Source organism: Sus scrofa, chromosome 8 (assembly GCF_000003025.6).
Source record: "Sus scrofa isolate TJ Tabasco breed Duroc chromosome 8, Sscrofa11.1, whole genome shotgun sequence".
NCBI lineage: Eukaryota > Metazoa > Chordata > Mammalia > Artiodactyla > Suidae > Sus > Sus scrofa.
In genome coordinates this window covers 103357806-103376390 of record NC_010450.4, presented here as the reverse complement: position 1 = coordinate 103376390, position 18585 = coordinate 103357806, and the positions used below count along the sequence as shown (strand labels likewise).

Sequence of the window (18585 nt, the reverse complement as noted above, 5' to 3'; positions counted from 1 at the left end):
ACAGAGAAGTAAAGGGCTAGGCTCAGGTTGGGAGTGACAGCCATTCACTAAGGTTGAAGATGAGACATCATTAGAGGAGAAACTTAAAAAGGAAGTTAGAGGCTGGAGCCAAATTGGGGAGATTCTGGTAATCATAAGAAGAAACTGGAAGAATGTATATTCAGCAAGTGGTAGGAGTGGAAAACTACAGTCTAATTCAGTCAGCAAGCCAAAAGGTATGCAAATGGAGTCAGGAGGCCAATTACGGTTCCACTCAAAGCCAGAAATGATCTGGACATAAACTATGATAGTGGTTATTTATTCATTCCTTTAAAAATATTATTGTAAAGACTCTTACATGCCAGGCATTGTTCTAGGTCTGGGAATACAGCAATAAATAAAAACTCTGTTGTCATGGAGCTTATAATAAATAATAAACCAACAAATATGTAATATTTTAAGTGCAGTAAAGGAGAAGATGACTATGGGGTGAGGGTTAAGAAAGTAATGGAGGAGTTCCCGTCGTGGCGCAGTGGTTAACGAATCCGACTAGGAACCATGAGTTTGCGGGTTCGGTCCCTGCCCTTGCTCAGTGGGTTAACCATCCGGCGTTGCCGTGAGCTGTGGTGTAGGTTGCAGACGCGGCTCGGATCCCGCGTTGCTGTGGCTCTGGCGTAGGCCGGTGACTACAGCTCCGATTCAACCCCTAGCCTGGGAACCTCCATATGCCGTGGGAGTGGCCCAAGAAATAGCAACAATAACAACAACAACAACAAAAGACAAAAAAAAATAATAATAATAATAAAAAAACTGAAAAAAAAAAAAAAAGAAAGTAATGGAAATGAGAGAGGAAGTTGAATCAAGAAATGAAAGAAGCATGGGAGGGTGTCCAAGCCAAGGAAACAGCAGATATAAAGAACCACTCCTAGGTGCGTACTTAGTGCATCTGAAAGAACAGCAAAGAAGCCATGTGGCTGGAGAGAGGTGGAGGCAGGGGTGAAGTGAGACAGGTTGGGGCAGGAGGCGGGGGGGGCGGGGTGCAGATCATATGGGGACTTCCAAACTCTGGTAAAACTCTGGTTTTCATTCTAAATGAAATGGACATTCACTGACGGTTTGAGCAAATGAGACTAATATAACACATATAATCATCTACACACACACACACACGCACACACACACACACACACACACAATCTGACTCAAGTTCTAGAAAGATCATTTTGGGTCGTAAGTTGGGGAGATACTGTCAGAAGCAAATATAGCAGGAGAGAGATCAATTAAGAAGCTACTGAATTATTCGAGGAGATGAAGCTGGTAGCTGTTCAGATTCTCCCAGCTTACTTATACAGGCAATCTGATCTGCTACTGCACTGATGTTAAGGAGTGAGACAGAGAAGTGAAGGTGGCAATGGAAATTCAGAGACGGTGAGAGGTGTGAGAAATATATGGAAGCAAAGAGGTCAGGAATTACTGGGGCTAAGAGGAAGCTACATGTATTTGATCCCTGGAATCCGTGGTTGGCCAGTTATAAGCAGTGAATGACATGCAAATCATCAACCCCAGGGAGCCTCAACTGCTTCCTATAGGTGGAAATAACACCTATATATTTCTGGGCTGTGGTGAAATCAGAAAGCATATATATAAACTATGTATCACTATGTCTTTCCGACAAGAGAAGCTCAACTAGATGATGCTATTGGTCGGGAAAAGGGATGTCTAACAAGAGGCTCTGACCTTTGATTTGGGCTATTTGGAGACGGTGAAGTTCTTACAGAGATGGGTAGTTTAAAGGGAATATGTTGAAAAACTGAGAAGGGGAGATCATGATTTAATTCTGGGATAAAGAGGAGATGTCTTACAGGCAGCTCATAGTTATCTGCCTAGAGTTCAGAAGAGAGATCAAGGCAGGAGCAAGATTTGGAAGTCATCAACTGTGTAGGTAGTAGCTTAAGGTATTTGGCACACTGGAGGAGCTGCATTGGCATGGAATGACTGGGTCTAAGGAATTAAGAGTAGTACTGATCAGTGAATAGCATCTGAGGAAAACTGTCAAGAACTGAGGTAGATATATATCAGTTTCTTCTTTACAATTCTGCTCAAATTCCGCTCAAGTACCACTGAAATGTCTTATCTCTCTGTAGACATTGGGAACAGGACAGGAAAAGGACTTTCTAGGCAGAGGGAATATTGTATGCAAGATACTCGGAATAAAAGACAGAGCTGTGAAACATATCTCTGCCTCAGGAAACTAAGTATCTATCAGTGCAAAGAAAATGCAGAGTATTGAAAGATAAGTGATTATTAAAACATAAAATAAAAAGAAAGCATAAAGACCATAATGATTTTAAAGAATTAAAAACAATCCTCTCAAACTCTTCCAAAAATAGAAGAGGAGGGAACACTTCCTAATTCATTCTGTGAGGCCAGTGTGACCTTGATACCAAAGCCAAAGATTTTACAATGAAGGAAAACTATAGAATAATACTCTGTATGGATATATATAAAAAAAACTTCAAATGAACAAATGTTGTCAATGTCATTGAACCGTTCACTTTAAAATGGTTAATACTATGTTATGTGAATTTCATTTCAATTTTAAAGAAAAATCACCTTGGCAGAGTGGAGAACACATACACAGGAGAGTGGATATGATAAGAAATAGTGAGGTGAGAGTCCAGGCTGTGCACTCTAGTGGGAACAGAAACTGAGAGATAGTAACAGATTTGAATTTGAGAATATTTAGGAAGACAGACTGGAAGTGGGGTGAGAAAGGATGACTTTTCTCTGGAATTAGTAGGTTAGGAAGACAAAATTTAGGAACAGCTAGACAGTTCACAACAGAGCAGGCTGTCAGGGACATTTCGCAGGCATTAAACTTAGATCTCTCTTCAAAAGACCAGTCTGGACTGCAGATAAGGCTCCTAGAGATCTGAATGTATGATAGAAGGAAATGGAATAGAAGTAGATAGAAAAAAATCATGCTTGTAAGATAATTAAAAAAAGATAACATCATGGTCCTGTTTAATCTAAGGAAGTAGTCAACAAAATACTCAAATAAAAGGTTGAGTATGATGGCAGGAAGATGTCCATACACAGTGGATATTTAATTTCTATCTCCATCACTTATTTGTGTAGTTGTACAACTAAATAATTTAAATAAGTTTTGCTTTTATAAAAAAGCTTCCAATAAAAGCACTGATGGATTGAATGTTCAACTCATTAAATTATTAAATTGAGCTGTACCTCCAGTTCAGGATAGAAGCTCTACATGTGTACATTTCTTTTTCTACAAGTAGCTCTCTCCTTAAAGAAGTTCACTGTTGAAAAAGGTATTTTTATGAGTAGGCACACTGGGAGCAGATTGTTGCCTTAACCTTACCACCAAAGTTTCATGGCAAGACAAGGAAAACATTTTATGTTTGTGCATTTCCTTTCAGATAGACTCCTCACTCCATCCTTTATCCTTTGGGTTATGCCAATGGGACTGAGTACTTGAGTTTCCAATATTTAAAAAGAGCTGTGTACTGTGCAGTTTCACATGTGACAACTTGAATGTTTCTTCTTACACTGAGCTACATCAATACTCTTGTTGCTATTTTTGTGTTAGACATGAGAACCCAAGTGTTTTCCGTAACACCTCAGTCAATTTTCTGTCAAATGTTAATGTTACATAGGAGAATGGTAACACTGTTCATTTGATAAACTATTTGTCTAAATTAATCAACAATCCAATTAATTTTATTGACAATGGTAGTACTTCTGTCTTTTCATAAATAATGTGAACAACTATGTCCATAATTTCATTTCACTCCAAATGTCATAAGCAGAAAATCTAAACAATTAGCAGTGTGTTTTTAAACAAAGGAGTCGATGTATGTTTTAGAAATTCATTGTTTGGCCCTAACAAAATAAATAATATCTATGACCAGGTTAAATCTCTGGTTTAACTATCATTAACCTGTCAAAGACTTGGACAGACACCTGAAAGCTGCCTAGAATCACACCTTGAAAGAACAACTCGCATGCATTAAAACAGAGCACAATCATGTCTTAAAGAAAATCAGAGTTCATTTGCTGCCAGTAAATCAGGATTAAGGACATTGCTACAAAGTGGTTACATGGATTATACAAACAGAAGGTTACATGGATTATACAATCAGAAGGTAGGAAGAGCACAAGGCATTAATAGACACAGACCAGCACTGCCCCACCCACCCCCGACACACCCACCCCTCCATTATTGGAGGTTACTAGAGGACACTAGGGAAAGAAAAGGGAAGCCAAACTCACGTCACACTGAAACGGCTTTTCTCCCGTGTGCGTCCTCTTGTGCTCATCCAGGCCTCGCTTCTGGCTGAAGGCCTTGCTGCACTCTGAGCACTTGTATGGCTTCTCCTGCAGTCAGTGAAAATAGACCACCATGAATTCGAGTCAATGCAGAGCCCTCCTTAGTAAAGTGTGTGTAGGAGGGTGTTTTACCTACTTCTGAAAGGTGCTGCCACATATTCACAAGGGTGCGGTGAATTACTTTAAATTTTCAGGGGAAAACAGCAAAACTCAAAATTTGCTGAGCAGTCTTAAAATTACAGTAGTTCACAGGTCTGATGTTAGACTGCACTACATTTATTTTGATGCAGCCCCATCTGTGGAAAAGTGAGATTCTGTATGATAGCTGTGAACTACTTACTGAACTCAGGTTTTCTCTGGGTCTTGGAGTGCTGTAAGGGCATCGTGGAGCAAGGCAGTGTGGGACCCCTAGTCTAGATGACGCAAAATGAATGTTCACTGCCTTGAAGGAATTGCTGGGAATGAAAACTTCACAACCAAATTTCTGAGAGATTTGGGGGGTTAGTTTAAGAAGCTAGGACTCAACTATGATCTGAATATTTTCATTTCTTTGTCTAATCTTTTTTCCTAGGTAGGATTTTTTTTTTATAAAATCTAAATTACTTTTTTTTTTTTTATGGTTGGTCATAGACTGTTAAGGAAAAGAAATATCTCCATAAGAAAAGGAAAAAAAAATGTCCAAATTCCTTAACCATCTTTGATACCAGAACCTTATATCACCATCTTTTTGGCTTAGAGTAAATTGCAAAATAAGTTAATTTACATTGTTCCATTAAAATAGCTGGCCAGTTACCAAAGAGTGCATTGATAAAAAGATTTGCTTGAAGTAAAATTGCAATGAGATTTTTTTCAAATAGAGCTTCAAAAATATTGTTATAGATACATTTTTGGATTGAGGTAGTGTGTATATGATTTAAATTTCATATTACATTTTCTATTTATATTTTCTCTCTAGGATTTAAAACACTATTATAGGAGTGCCTGTTGTGGCTCAGTGGTAACAAACCCAACTAGTACCCATGAGGATGCGGGTTTAATCCGTGGCCTTGCTCAGTGGGTTAAGGATCTGGCATTGCCATGAGGTGTAGTGTAGGTTGCAGACGTGGCTCGTGGCTCGGATCCCATGTAGCTACAGCTGTCGTGTAGGCCAGCTGCAGCTCCAATTTGACCCCTAGCCTGGGAACTTCCATATGCAATGGGTACGGCCCTAAAAAGTGGGAAAAAAAAAAAAAAAAAAGACTACCACAAAATTTTTCACACCTACAAAACAGTATGTACATAATCAAACACACATTCATATACCCACTGGCTAGACTTGAGAAATAGAACATTTTTGTGAACACACGTAGTTCCTGTCATTCATGCTTAGTGAGTACACTGTTACATTCAATGGCTATACAATCATTTGCTTATACACATTCCCTAGTGAAGGATAGTTAAGTTTTTCCCAATTTATCACTCTTACAAATAATGCTGCTCTGAATAATCTTGTAAATGTATATACTTGAACATACAGGAGATGATTCTCTTTGGTATGTGTGTCTAGAAGTGGGACTGCAGCTTCCACTTTCCTGGGAATGGCCAGGTAGCTCTACAAAGAGAATCAACCATTTTACAACCCAATATCCCAAATATTTTTGTAATTCTATCACTGTATTTCACAAATCTTGAGACTCTCCTTAGGTACCTGATGAGTATACGTAAGTTTAAAACTATTATGCTCCTAGAAAATGAGACCTTGTATTAATTCAAAGTGACTGTCTTTACCTATAATAATCCTTTTTACCTTATAATTAATTTGGTATTCATTCAGCTATAAAAGCTTTTTAAAATCAGTGTTTGCAGGGGGTTGGGAGACCTGGTGAGATGTTATTCAAGGGGTACAGATTTGTAGAGGTAGCGTGAAAAGTTCTGGAGATCTAATGCACACAGCATTGTGATTACAATCAACAATGCTCTAGTGTAAGCTTCAAAGTTGCTAAAAGGCTAGTTCCTAAATGTTCTCACCACAAAAAAGGAATGATAGTTACATGACATGATGGAGGTGTTGGCTAGCACGATGATAGTAATCATACTGCAAAATACAAATGTATCAAATCAACACTTGCACACCTTAAAACTTATATGATGTTATATGTCAATTATATCTCATAAATAGGAAAATAGTAAAATTAGTATTTGCCTGGCATATCTTTCTATTTTTCATGGCTCTTAACCTGTCTTTACCATTTTCATCTTTTTGTATTGCACTCCATGTAATTTCTTTAGGATCAGCTGATCAATTCTCTTCAGGTATGAATAACTTAACTACCTTATAGGATCATGTGAGTTTTTAATTTCCATTAGGAATTTTTAATTTCTAGAACTGTCTGGTTATTTTCAATTATGCTTTATTTTTTGATACAATCTTTTTATTCATATTGCTTATGTCTACTTAAAAATATTCTAGGCATTTATACAATTTTCTTCATCTGATAAATCATTAATCTATTTGCTTTGGAAGTCTAGTTCTGCTCTTATGAATTCTCCAGTCTCCTGCTCATGGCTCTTGTTTCCTTGGGTGTTTCTGGAATTTGGAATCATGAGCTCATCATGTTCAGTTGGCTTTAGCTGTTAAAATCCTGTGACCTCCCTCTCCCACGCCCCGCTTAAGGGTGAGTCCCTCCAGAGAGCATTTGTGTTTGTTCCTGCCAGGCACTCTGGGATGCTATCAATCAAAGAACATTTTAAGTTTATTTCTTGCCTGAGGGGTTTCTGGTCGGGCAAGCATTTTAAGTCTGAACTCCAAACACACTTGAGGGATGGACTGTGGTTATAAACACTAAGGAGAACACTTTCTCTAGCCAGCAGTTACTGCAAGACAGTTAAATGTCCCAAGCATCTGTTTGCCAAAAATAGATTATTTCTAGTATCCAATTTCAGTTTGATCATAGCCTTTCTGGGGTCCCAGGATTACGGTGGGATATGGTTCCATCTTGCCCTTTAACCTGAACCCAGAGCTTGCCTCCTTTTCCATCAGCATTAAAAATCAAGCCTTCAGTTTACTGAAACCAGTAATCACCCTACAAAGGGGCTGCACCCTCAACTTGACCTTCTCACTCTGCAGTCAGGTTTCAGTTCGATTGTTGGTTCCTGGAGATCACTGATATTTTTGTTTTACGCATTCAGATATTAGCTGTTTGCTTTATTTCATCCAGCGCTGATAGGTGTTTTTGTACAGGGTATCTTTTCCAGGATATGCAATCTGTCATATTGCCAGAAATGGAAGTAATTGTACAGATAATTTTCAGAACATGAAAAATATATTTTAATTGACTATTTACAATCAACAGAAAAAAGTAATTGTGTTTGCTTGGCAGTCTGAGAAATACAATGTGGTTGCCTTTTCCCCTATAGTTTGAATCAACATGATCTCTTTTTGCATGTTGCATTATTCTTAAAATTTATCTCTTCAAATACTACAGAGTTTAAAAAAAAAAAACTTAAAAGGAAAATAATGATCTAAGTATTTAGATCAGAAATTTTCTGGGAATTCCTAGGACTATTTATTAGGTTTTCATTATATCCAAATGTTTTAAAATTTAAAAACATATAAAATATTATGTATATTAAAAGAAACAAAGGAAAGTTTTTATCCCTATAATTTATCTGTAAAACCAGCTCTTATGAAGAGATGAAAGGCCCATCACTGTGGCAGCTGCCAATGACAGGCAAATGTCTGGCAGAGAACCACCTAAGCTAGGACCAACTAGCTGAATGACATCCTAAGAGTAGTTTCAGGGAAGGGAAGGCAATGAAAAGCAAGGTCTGAGCATCACCAGTTAAGAAATCCCCTTCACTCATTCCTAAACTTCCTCTGAGGAGATACTGTCCAGGCAAAAGCATCCCAGAGAGGGCCCTATGGGTACTCAAAGGTTCCCAGCCAGGATACAGATTCTGGAGGGGCACAGGGGCTTTACAGTTAGAGGTGTAAAATCCCAAGTGTTTACTATGCTTTGGCTTGTATTGAATGGATAATGTCTTAATACATTAACTCACCCACATATTGATAGTTTTCAAATGTTTACAGATACTACTGGTGGTTAATTCAATATATATTCATTTACAACTGCCACATTAATATTACTTTCACTTAATTATGTTCCTCCACAAGATGCTAAAAGTGCAACAGCCATCAGGCATTTCTATGTGTGTGTTGGCAGGAAAGTGAGGTTAAATTTTTGTTAGAAAGTTTCCTCTACTTCAGAAAATTTGAGAATCATAATTGAAACAGGGACCCATTTGATTAAGCATTTGTATTTGCCTGGACTCCCTCTTCTCTACCAAGAATCATTTGCAGCCAGGGATTTCCTGGGGGTTTTTCCCTAAGATAAGCTCACAAAGGACCCCACAATCACACTTCCCTGTCAGTCTAGAAAGAAAGGCACTCTGAGACCTCAGGCCATAGCAAAGTACAGTAAGAAGAAGCCATGTCTGCCCCTCAAATGTCTGTCTGTCTCCTTCATCTCTGGATCTTACAGAGTCCACACTTTCCCTGAAGTCATCAGAAGGAGGGATCTAATTTCTGCAGACACTGGTCAGACTGCCTTGCAGTGCCCCTCAAAGGACCTTTAATACCCACCCTTGAAGAGATTCAATTTATAATGAATGGTGCCAGAGCAAGTGTTAGAGCATTCCTGCTCCAGAAAAGAGTTCTTATACCAGAGGAAGGGCCAGGAGGTCTTGGGTCGCTCATCTCAAATTTAAGAAAATCAAATAAACTGAAATATGAGGAAATGCATTTTTTCTTTCTCAGAAAGGAAATCCTCATCTCCCTTCGTTACTAATTTCTTCCATTACACCTAAGCAGCCATGTTAAAGAAATGCCACCCTTCACATGGTAAACACCGTCGGGCATAGAGAGTAAGCTGAATGGTGCAGAGCACAGTATTACAGACACCTGCACCTGGTCATTTTCCTTCTCTGAAAACTGTGAAAAAATCTTTTCTTCCTCTAGAACACTCCTAACCTCTCAGTGCAGAAGAAACCATGCCTGTGTGTAAGGGTACTTCAACTTCTAATCCTCACTGCCTACCCTTGCCAGGAGGTTCACTAGGATGATAGTGGTCAGGTATCTAGCAGTTGACATAGCAAGGGACCGTGTGACAGAGGAAGCTTAGGAAGCCATAATAGGCTTTGGCTTCTTACTGCCAGGTTAGGCAGTGGACCTGAGGCTGAGCTATCAATTGCCTTCCAAGGATGTTTGGATTCCGCTGGACTTCCAAAGGCCCCACCACCCTGCCCCTACAAAGAACACATACAATATCATCATTTTAACATTAATCGCGTCTAACTTCATTACTTCTCCTCTTTCTATTATGAAATCTTTAATCCGGGCACAAAATCTGCTTCAATGAAGTATTATGGAAGTTGTTTATAACACTGTTTCAGAGTGGAATGCATGGTATAAATTACACATTTTAACTCATTAGCTGGATTTAACTAGAGACAAAATGATTAGGTTCTTGATTAATTCTGTTTCTCAGTGATTATACAGTTTAACTGACAAATAGCTTGTCTTTGTCATCATAACTGGGGAACCATTACTCAACGGAGGCAATCTATTTGTCAGTTAAACTGTGAAATCCATCAGAGGCGGAATTCATCAGCAGTCTAATCAGCCTAGCTTTAATCAACAGCATTTGGCAGAATCTGTTCAGAAGGTAGCACTGATAGAGCTCTAGACCCTGTACTTGTGATGTCACTAATAAAAAGTCTTATTTTTGTGCTAATGCCCATCTAGTAAAAGAACAGAAACTTCAAATATTATGATTTTTGCCAATAGAAACTGAATTAACTTTCGACATCATTTGAGAGGGCTCTGTAGAAAAAAATCACATCTTTAAGGGATCTGAATATGTTCTTTGAAATAGCAATTTATCAGAGGCTTCTTTGTAGTTTAGTCATGAATTTCTTGCCAGGAGGAAAAGAAGCAGGCCTCCCATTTCACGGACTAACAAAGACAAGAATGGGTCATGCCTAGGTAATCCACATGCTGCAGATACATAATCTGAAGATTTCCTATGATTATTTTCACATTAGGTCATTGACCAATTCGTCAAATAGAAACAGAAAATATCACAAATGGGCCTTAACCTCTGTAGTCAGAGTTCAGTGTAAATGGTGTCAGGAAGACAGCGAATGAAGTTCTTTCGTGGCAGCGGTAGCCTAAACCCAATACAATTAAGAAAGGAAAATTAGTAAGCAATTAAAAGAACACAGACTCATGAGGATGGAGAAGACTGGTATTCTGAATATACACAAACACAGTTCGCAACGAGTTTGGGTTCAACTTGTAAGTGAAACATCGGCTCCTTGGTTATTGTGTCTTACATGAATGCACTTGACGGACAAACCTTTCTGCTATTTGTCTTGCTTAAAGCTCTAACAAGACCAGACTGTCTTTGCTGTTAATAAAATAACTTCCATGTGAGCAACTTGGATATCAAATACAATTTGAGGGAACAAACTCACTAACGAGGAATCAAATGAATACAGTCTCTTTGTCTCTCACTCACACACACACACACACACACACACACACACACACACAGGAAGTTTGTTAGAATTAAAAGTTATTTTTTGTTACAAATTAATTTCATTTGATTGCTTTTTCTAGATTAAGGTTTTTTTTTTTTTGTCTTTTGTTGTTGTTGTTGCTATTTCTTGGGCCGCTCCCGTGGCATATGGAGGTTCCCAGGCTAGGGGTCCAATCAGAGCTGCAGCCACTGGCCTACACCAGAGCCACAGCAACGCGGGATCCGAGCCGCGTCTGCAACCCACACCACAGCTCACGGCAACGCCGGATCGTTAACCCACTGAGCAAGGGCAGGGACCGAACCCGCAACCTCATGGTTCCTAGTCGGATTCGTTAACCACTGCGTCACGACGGGAATTCCCTAGATTAAGGTATTTTAAAGAAATTAATACTTATCTATTAGAGTTCAGAAAAACAATAGCTTTTACCAGATGATCATTTCCTATTTCTAAATTTAATAGAAAATTCAAAACACCTCATGAAGCAGAGGTTCATAAATTTCTTAAATATAAACTATGAATTTATGTGCATGAATTTCTTTTTCTTAAGTTATAATTTCTTAAATATGAAATTTCTAAATAAACAAAAATTTTATAAGTTTTTAGTTTCCTAGTTTCTCAGCGGTTACAGCACTGGTTGACTTTCTCCTGTGGGACATATTGCAAACTTTGGCAGAGGTGAAATGGGCAACTTAGAACTAAAAGGGCTACATTATATTTTTAAAGGATTTCAGGCCAAGTCATTTAACCCTCCAAACTTTTCCATCTGCAAAATATCTCACCAATTTCCAAAGTGGAATATGGTACCTCGAGTGTAAGGAAAGATCATATATAGAGTCTTAGTCTCTTTCTAGCCTGCCCTTTGGCAAGACCCATTTGCCAGACCTCCCTTAGACAGGGCACAGAGCTCTGCAGTGGCCGGGAGCAGAGTTTCTCAGCCTCAGCAATACTGATATCTATGGCCAGATATTATTTGTTTTGGGGCTTTGTCCTGTGCACCCACTAGATGTCAAAAGCACCCCTACCCAAGTTGTGACTACTCAAAATATCTCCAGACATTGCCAAATGTATCCCAAGTGGCAAAATCACAGAAGCACAGTACATAAGAATGGTTCTCGAACTATCTGCAGTGAAAGACTGTTTTTCCCAATGTGCTACTGATACTTTTATAAAATGTATTTAAAATGAATTACTAAAAAAAAAAGACTGTGCACTAGATGTGCAGCAATGTCAAAATGCTATAAAAGTTCTAAACACTTCCTCATAATTTCTGTACTTATCACAGACAAGAAATAAAGAATTTGTGGGCTGGTACTTTTTTGGCCATACCTTGAAAATCAATGGTCTAGTATCTTTGATGACAGGATATCCGTGGTTCAATTTTATCATCTAAGTGAACCAATTCTAAAATATAATTACACCCAAACCTTGAATTACCTATCATTTTAAATTCCACGTTTAACAAAATCAAAGTTTTACATATAGCTGGATGTGGTGGGAAGGTTATAAATGGATAAAGAAGGAATATTTGAGAGTTCCCATTGTGGCACAGCAGAAAAGAATCTGACTAGTATCCATGAGGATGCAGGTTCAATAACTCAATGGTTTAAGGATGTGGCATTGCTGTGAACTGTGGTGTAGGTCACAGATGTGGACCAGATCCCACGTTGCTGTGGTTGTGGCTGCCGCTGGCAGCTGTAGCTCCAATTCAACCCCTAGCCTGGGAACTTCCATATATGCCTTGGGTGCGGCCCTAAAAAGAAAAAAGAAAAAAAAAAAAAACGAGGAATGAATGAACATTTGTTGGAACCTGGGTAAGGGTACATGGAAATTCATATGGAAGCTCCCAGGCTAGGGGTCGAATGAAAGCTACAGCTGCCAGCCTATGCCACAGCCACAGCAACTTGGGATCCGAGCCACATCTGTGACCTATGGCCACAGCTCATGGCAATGCCGGATCCTTAAACACTGACTAAGGTCATCATCCAACCTGCGTCCTCAAGGATACTAGTCAAGTTCATTACTGCTAAGCCACAAAGGGAACTCCCTAAAAGGCTTTTCTGAATTGTTTTCATGTTATTTTACAACTTAAAACATCATTGTTCTCCTTCTGCTTCAAAGATCCTATCTTTTTTTAGAGGAATCATTTTCAGTATCAGGAAGATGGATTGTGTAAATATTAAGCCAACTCAGAAGTAAGAAACCCTGCCTCAGAGGACAGTGCTCCAGTGACCAGCTCTGTTGTCAGTCACAAAACGCAGCCTGGCCAGCAGCAGAGTTCCGAAAGCCAACTCCTGTCTCTCCCAGCCCACCACGCCCAGGCTGTTTGTTCCGATGTGGGTGCAGAGCAGGGGGTTTCTTGTGCTCTTGTAGAATGGGGTCATCCGAGTAACTGGGTCAGCATCTCTACCTCACATGGGACTTCACAGAACAGATCCTCCAGGAATAAAAGTGAGCTCCTGACAGCATCCTGCAGCGGCTCTGACCATCGTCCAGAGGTCAGCCGTGACATGTGCTCCTTGGTGTGGCAGAGACTGTGAAGCCCATGCTCAAATTTCCAGATTTTTCCTAGGAGCCAACTAATTCTCTTAGTAACACTAGCTTTGCAACCAAAGGATGACAAGCTCGCTCCATAAAACATCCAGTTTGCCACAGAATTGCAGGTGGAATTTAGAGGAGGGTCTGCAAGTGTGGCCCCATGGCTGCAATTACACACAGCCGAGGGGACAGATCTATGGCCCACAGGACAGCATGTTGTATATCTAACAGTTCCTCTTAATGGCCCTGTTTTTGAAAGCGTGGGTGCCACCAGCTGCACACAATCAAGTTGCACCGCGTTTCCCTCTAATGAGCAGCCTTGCCCAGAAAACTTCTTTTACAGATGTTTATAGTTTTGGTGGCTTTTTATTCACCATCTTATTTTTATAGCTGGTGTGATCTTTCAGCATATGACAAAACATACCCATGGCCTAGTAAACAATGCCCCTAAAAATTACAACTCTTAAGGAAGCCTACAGAAAGCTAGGAGAATATTTGAAGCAGGTTTCAACATAACACATCCTTAACTGGTCTTGCATTGTAGCTAATGGAAAACACACTTTCTGTAAACTAGGAATATATACTGCACAAACCACTATAGAAAACTAAAAATAAGCACAATAAACAGAATATAATTTTTATATTGAAGTGTTGTATACAGGCTTTAAATAGAAATAAGGAAGCACCTGGTCTGTTTTTAATTAATCCATTCTGGAGGCCCATAGAATAGTATGTGTAAGTGACATGGCTGGAAGAAAATCCTGTCACCGAAAGCACAGAAGTGACAGAACTTGTCTTGCATAAAGCAAGGCAAACAAATCACCCAAACTAGTTCAAAAGCCTTGTTTGCTCGAAACAACAAGGGTGACACAAACTGGTCCATTTGGAACAGTCAGATAAACCAACCAAACTAAAATTTTCCTCATACTTTCACTCTCCTATTCTCTAGCACAGTGGATTTCACACCTGCCTGCACAAATTATCTAGGAATCTTTTTAAAAATATCCATGTATGGGTCCCACCCCCAGAGAAACTGATTCAGCTGGTCTGGGTGTGGCCAGGCACTGGAGTTTCTTAAAAGCTCCCTCCCAAGGTGTCCCTTCTAAGGTGCAACCAGAAGCAAGAACTTCTGATCTGGTGCGCCATGCTCTCAAGTAATAATTATAATAGCAGTAATTACAACAGCAGTAGTAATTTCTATTTCCCTTTCTTTTACTAGTACTTAAACTTTACCACCATGGTGCGTGTGAACAGACTTCTTACTTCATGGCTGGCAAAGTGCTGGGAACCTTTAAGGATTTTTTTCCCATCTAATTACTAAGCAACACTGTAAATGTGGTCCAGGTATTCTCACTTAGCAAATGAGGAAATACTTATTTAAAAATATGACCAAGGTTATACAAGTGGTTAGAGAGGGCAGAACTCAAAAGAAGGCTCTCTTACTCCAAGGCTGGGGTCTGTAGTGACCTTGTGGCTTCTTACCCATGCCAACCCCTTCCCTTGGTCAAGGACTCTGGAAGAGGTGACTCCAGAGCCCAGCCAAAACAGGGAACCTTGATTAAGCTAGGCCTTGGCCCCCAAACCTGCGTGCACGCGGAACCACCTGGGGAGCTTCAGAAAGTGCTAATGCTGGTGACCCACCTCCCAGAGAGTAGGACTGCACTGCTCTGGGGTATGGCCTGGGCTTTAGCATTTTTAAAGGATACCAAGAAGATCCTAATATGCAGATCTGTTTGGGAACCGCTGGGCTAAGCCAATGACGGCAACTCCATTTCCTTTCCAGTGAGGGGCTTAGATTGGAGCATGTGACATGACTACAGTTACTGAAGGGAAAGCAAGTCCACAGGGGATTTGGAGAAAGGCCTGTTCTGCCTGAGGCCAACCTGTGTACAGAGGTGATGCCTGAGGGGCAGGTGAAACAAAACCGTCAAGGAGTGGGCAGAAGTCAAAGGAAATCATATCATCAATATAAATTACATCTCTGAATCAACACACTGCACAGATGGAAGGAAGCTAGCAGCATAAACCTGCCCCTTTTAAACCTCAACAGTGCTGAAGAAAAAAAAAAAAACAAAAAAAAAAACAGCCTATTTGCACAGGAGAGGATTCCATAGTTGTCCTGGCAGACATTTGGCTATATTTGAATGTGCTCAAGTCATAAAATGTTTTGACAAAAAGTTTAGCAGAAAATGCTAAAAAAAAAGGTTACCATAATAATGGGAAAATTTTTGTTTTCCAAATTTGAAATACCATTAACATTTTTAATCCCAAAAGTAACTGTAGAACATTATTTTTACTCATAAAATTAGCATCTTCACACCTTACTCTTTTTATCTGATATAGTTTTGTTCAGTAAAAGTAAATTTGAGCTCAATCTCCTTTCACAAATGGGTGAGTTTTTTTGTGAAAACCTCTTGTCATCTCTGGAGGTAATGCACAGCCTCCAGCAGGCTGATGTATACAGTTCATAGCTTCTGCAAACACCATTCCTACCCCTAAAAAAAATGACTTACTATCATCAACAGTAACCAGCAACAAATTAGATTACAGTGGTGACTTTTTAACTTAACAGATTCTGATTATTTTGGGTTCAGTATGTTTCTTAAGAAAAGACGTCTCAATAATTTGCCTCAAGAACCATGAGTGGTATGGCCAACTGTCCCCACTTATCCCAATTAGCCTGGTTTTAACTCTTAAAAGTCCCACATTCCAGGAAACCCCTCAGTGAGGCAAAGAGCAAGGTAATGCCAAGTTGGATTCCCTATTAAACAGCACCACCTGAATTTAGGAATAACAGCACACTGCAATGTCCCATTTAGATACCGTCTAGGGAACTACACACATCATCCCAAATTCACTCAGCCGTCACCTGACAGGACAATAACTAAATAGTAGAGAGACTGCTAACCCAAGCCCTGCCTAACTGCCTCCTCCTCTTCCCCCAGGTATAATGAGCCACAGCTATGCTCTTATTGGCGAATGAACTCAGCTTCCAGGAGAAACACCTATGATTCCCACTGAGAAGAGTGGCTCCCCATCCCAGTGGGCACAAGGACGAAGACAAGCAGTGCTTCAGAGAGAAGGACTCAAGGTTTTGCTCAGGCCAAATTAAATGCTTTTTCCCTCAAGAAGGTGAGTTTTTGCTTTGTTGAAGGAAGAACATTTTGACAGAGATAAACTCAAATTTACTCAGAAACTGTCCAGCTCATTCTCTCAGAATACAGGTAAAAGAAAAGGCCTTTAACTGAGGCAATTTCCTTGTTTTTACTAAATTCCAAGACACAGAGAACCTGATGGATTCACAGATCTCAATTTTGAACATTCTTTTGCATAGTGATCTTGTTTTACTGTTTTAGTTCTTATTTACACTCATTGGTGTAGAGATACCAGTCCCTTCAGAGTATGCTCACATAAGAACTGCCAGTACAGTCTCTTCAAAATGTGTTCTCTCTTTTTATAAGTGCAGGGGCAATGGTTTTCCTATAGTAGACAGATAAATAATTCACTTAGCAGAAGACGCAGTTAGCATAATTCTTACTTTTCACATAAAGGAACTAAGCTACAATCTGGCCCATACACCAGGGAGGGTTCGAGTGCATGAGTTTCTTTCCTCTCAAATAAAGTACAGAACCAATCTCCCAAGGCCTCTTTTCAGACAGGGATGAAAACATCCACTAGTCATCCCAAGACACAACAATGAGGCTGGGGATGGGAAGCAGAGCAGATCCCTGGGGCTTTAAAGCATTATGGTATTGCATAAAAAGGAAGAGACACCTAGCAGGCAGCAGCCACGGCACTGCACCCTTAATGGGACAGATGTTGGAGAATTCATGTCCTGCCAATGGGGAAATATAAACAGATTTTAATACTTAAAAAATCAAAAATTCAAGCAGTCAGTCACATATAACTTTGTGATAAACTGTCCTGCATGTTAAGACTACGAATACTACATCGTAGATGGAATGTCATTTTTTGGACAATGACTTGGTACACTGCTTACATGTCTAAAAACACATGTTAATTTTAGTTCTTTCACTTCTGTTGCTTCTACAAAGCCAAATATATATAAAGATCCAGTGCAGTCAGGCACATCCATTCCAGGAAAATGTTCTTTTTTTTATACCGGCACTGTGCACCAAATACGTATGTTCATTCACTGAATAGAAGGAATAGCCGCAGCAGCAAACTACACATGTAAGAAAGGTGTGTATACACATATATATGATACATACAGATACAGATATGATATATATGGTAATGACAAGGGTTTGAGTTAAATGGAATTCAAATTAATTTGCTGTAAGGTATGTTGAGATTAGTCCTAAGAAAACTTCTAGAATTGGCTCCACTGACGTGCTCAGTTTTGGGGCTGGGATCCAGCCTGCCTCTAGTATGAATACTCTGGGATGCTGGAGACCTGGGTCAAATCCAGTGCCACAGGCTTAGGGCTTGGCGGCCAGGCACTCAGGGAGCCCCAAGAGTAGTCCTAAAGCTTAAGGAGGTTCTCAAATGTCTTCCCTTTATGCTGAAGCATAAAGTACTTTATCCTCTGAAAGTACCACTGAGGAACCACAGACCATCAGTTTTGCATCATTATAAGGATCGGTCCTCAGATGGATGGTTTATGTCTCTCACAACCTGCCTGAGCTCAACCACTGACCCTGGAGTCAAAGGCTTCAGATCTGATTACCAGTCCCCAAAGCCTCTCGCCCATTCCTCCTGCTTCATGATTTCCAGAACACAAAATCTCCAATCAGTAACCTATCCTACCCATCTGTTACAATCCAGCATCAAGGCCACGGGCAACAAGCACTATCATAATCACTGTAAACCAGTTTTACAAAGGAAAAACAAAACCTTAGGACACAATCCATCTATCTTCAAAATCTTATACTACAGACATTAACATATAAATAATATTCATTCAGTGACAAAAATGTATTTGAGAAACTGCTCTCAATTCTTGTTCCTGTTATTTCTTGAACATATAATGACAAAGGAAACTAAATTGAAAAATGTTATATATATTTTAATGTTTTTATCTATATGTATAAATTTATAAATATCATGTATTTTCTCTATTCATAAAAGCATGTTTTATATATTTTATATTTTTATTACCTATAAACTGTGTATATTTAT

General features: G+C 39.5%; 1 protein-coding gene across 7 annotated transcripts in view; it reads right to left on the bottom strand.

Moving 5' to 3' along the window:
* Positions 1-18585, bottom strand: part of PRDM5 (PR/SET domain 5) — a 195644-nt gene that overhangs the window by 7565 nt on the left and 169494 nt on the right. For 6 of the 7 annotated variants that reach the window (XM_021101643.1, XM_021101642.1, XM_021101645.1 and 3 more), the window contains one exon: positions 4273-4377. In XM_021101643.1, the coding sequence (XP_020957302.1) occupies positions 4273-4377 (105 nt within the window). Of the gene's footprint in view, positions 1-4272; positions 4378-18585 lie in introns of those variants that run through there. The other variant, XM_021101646.1, reaches the window with a different exon arrangement.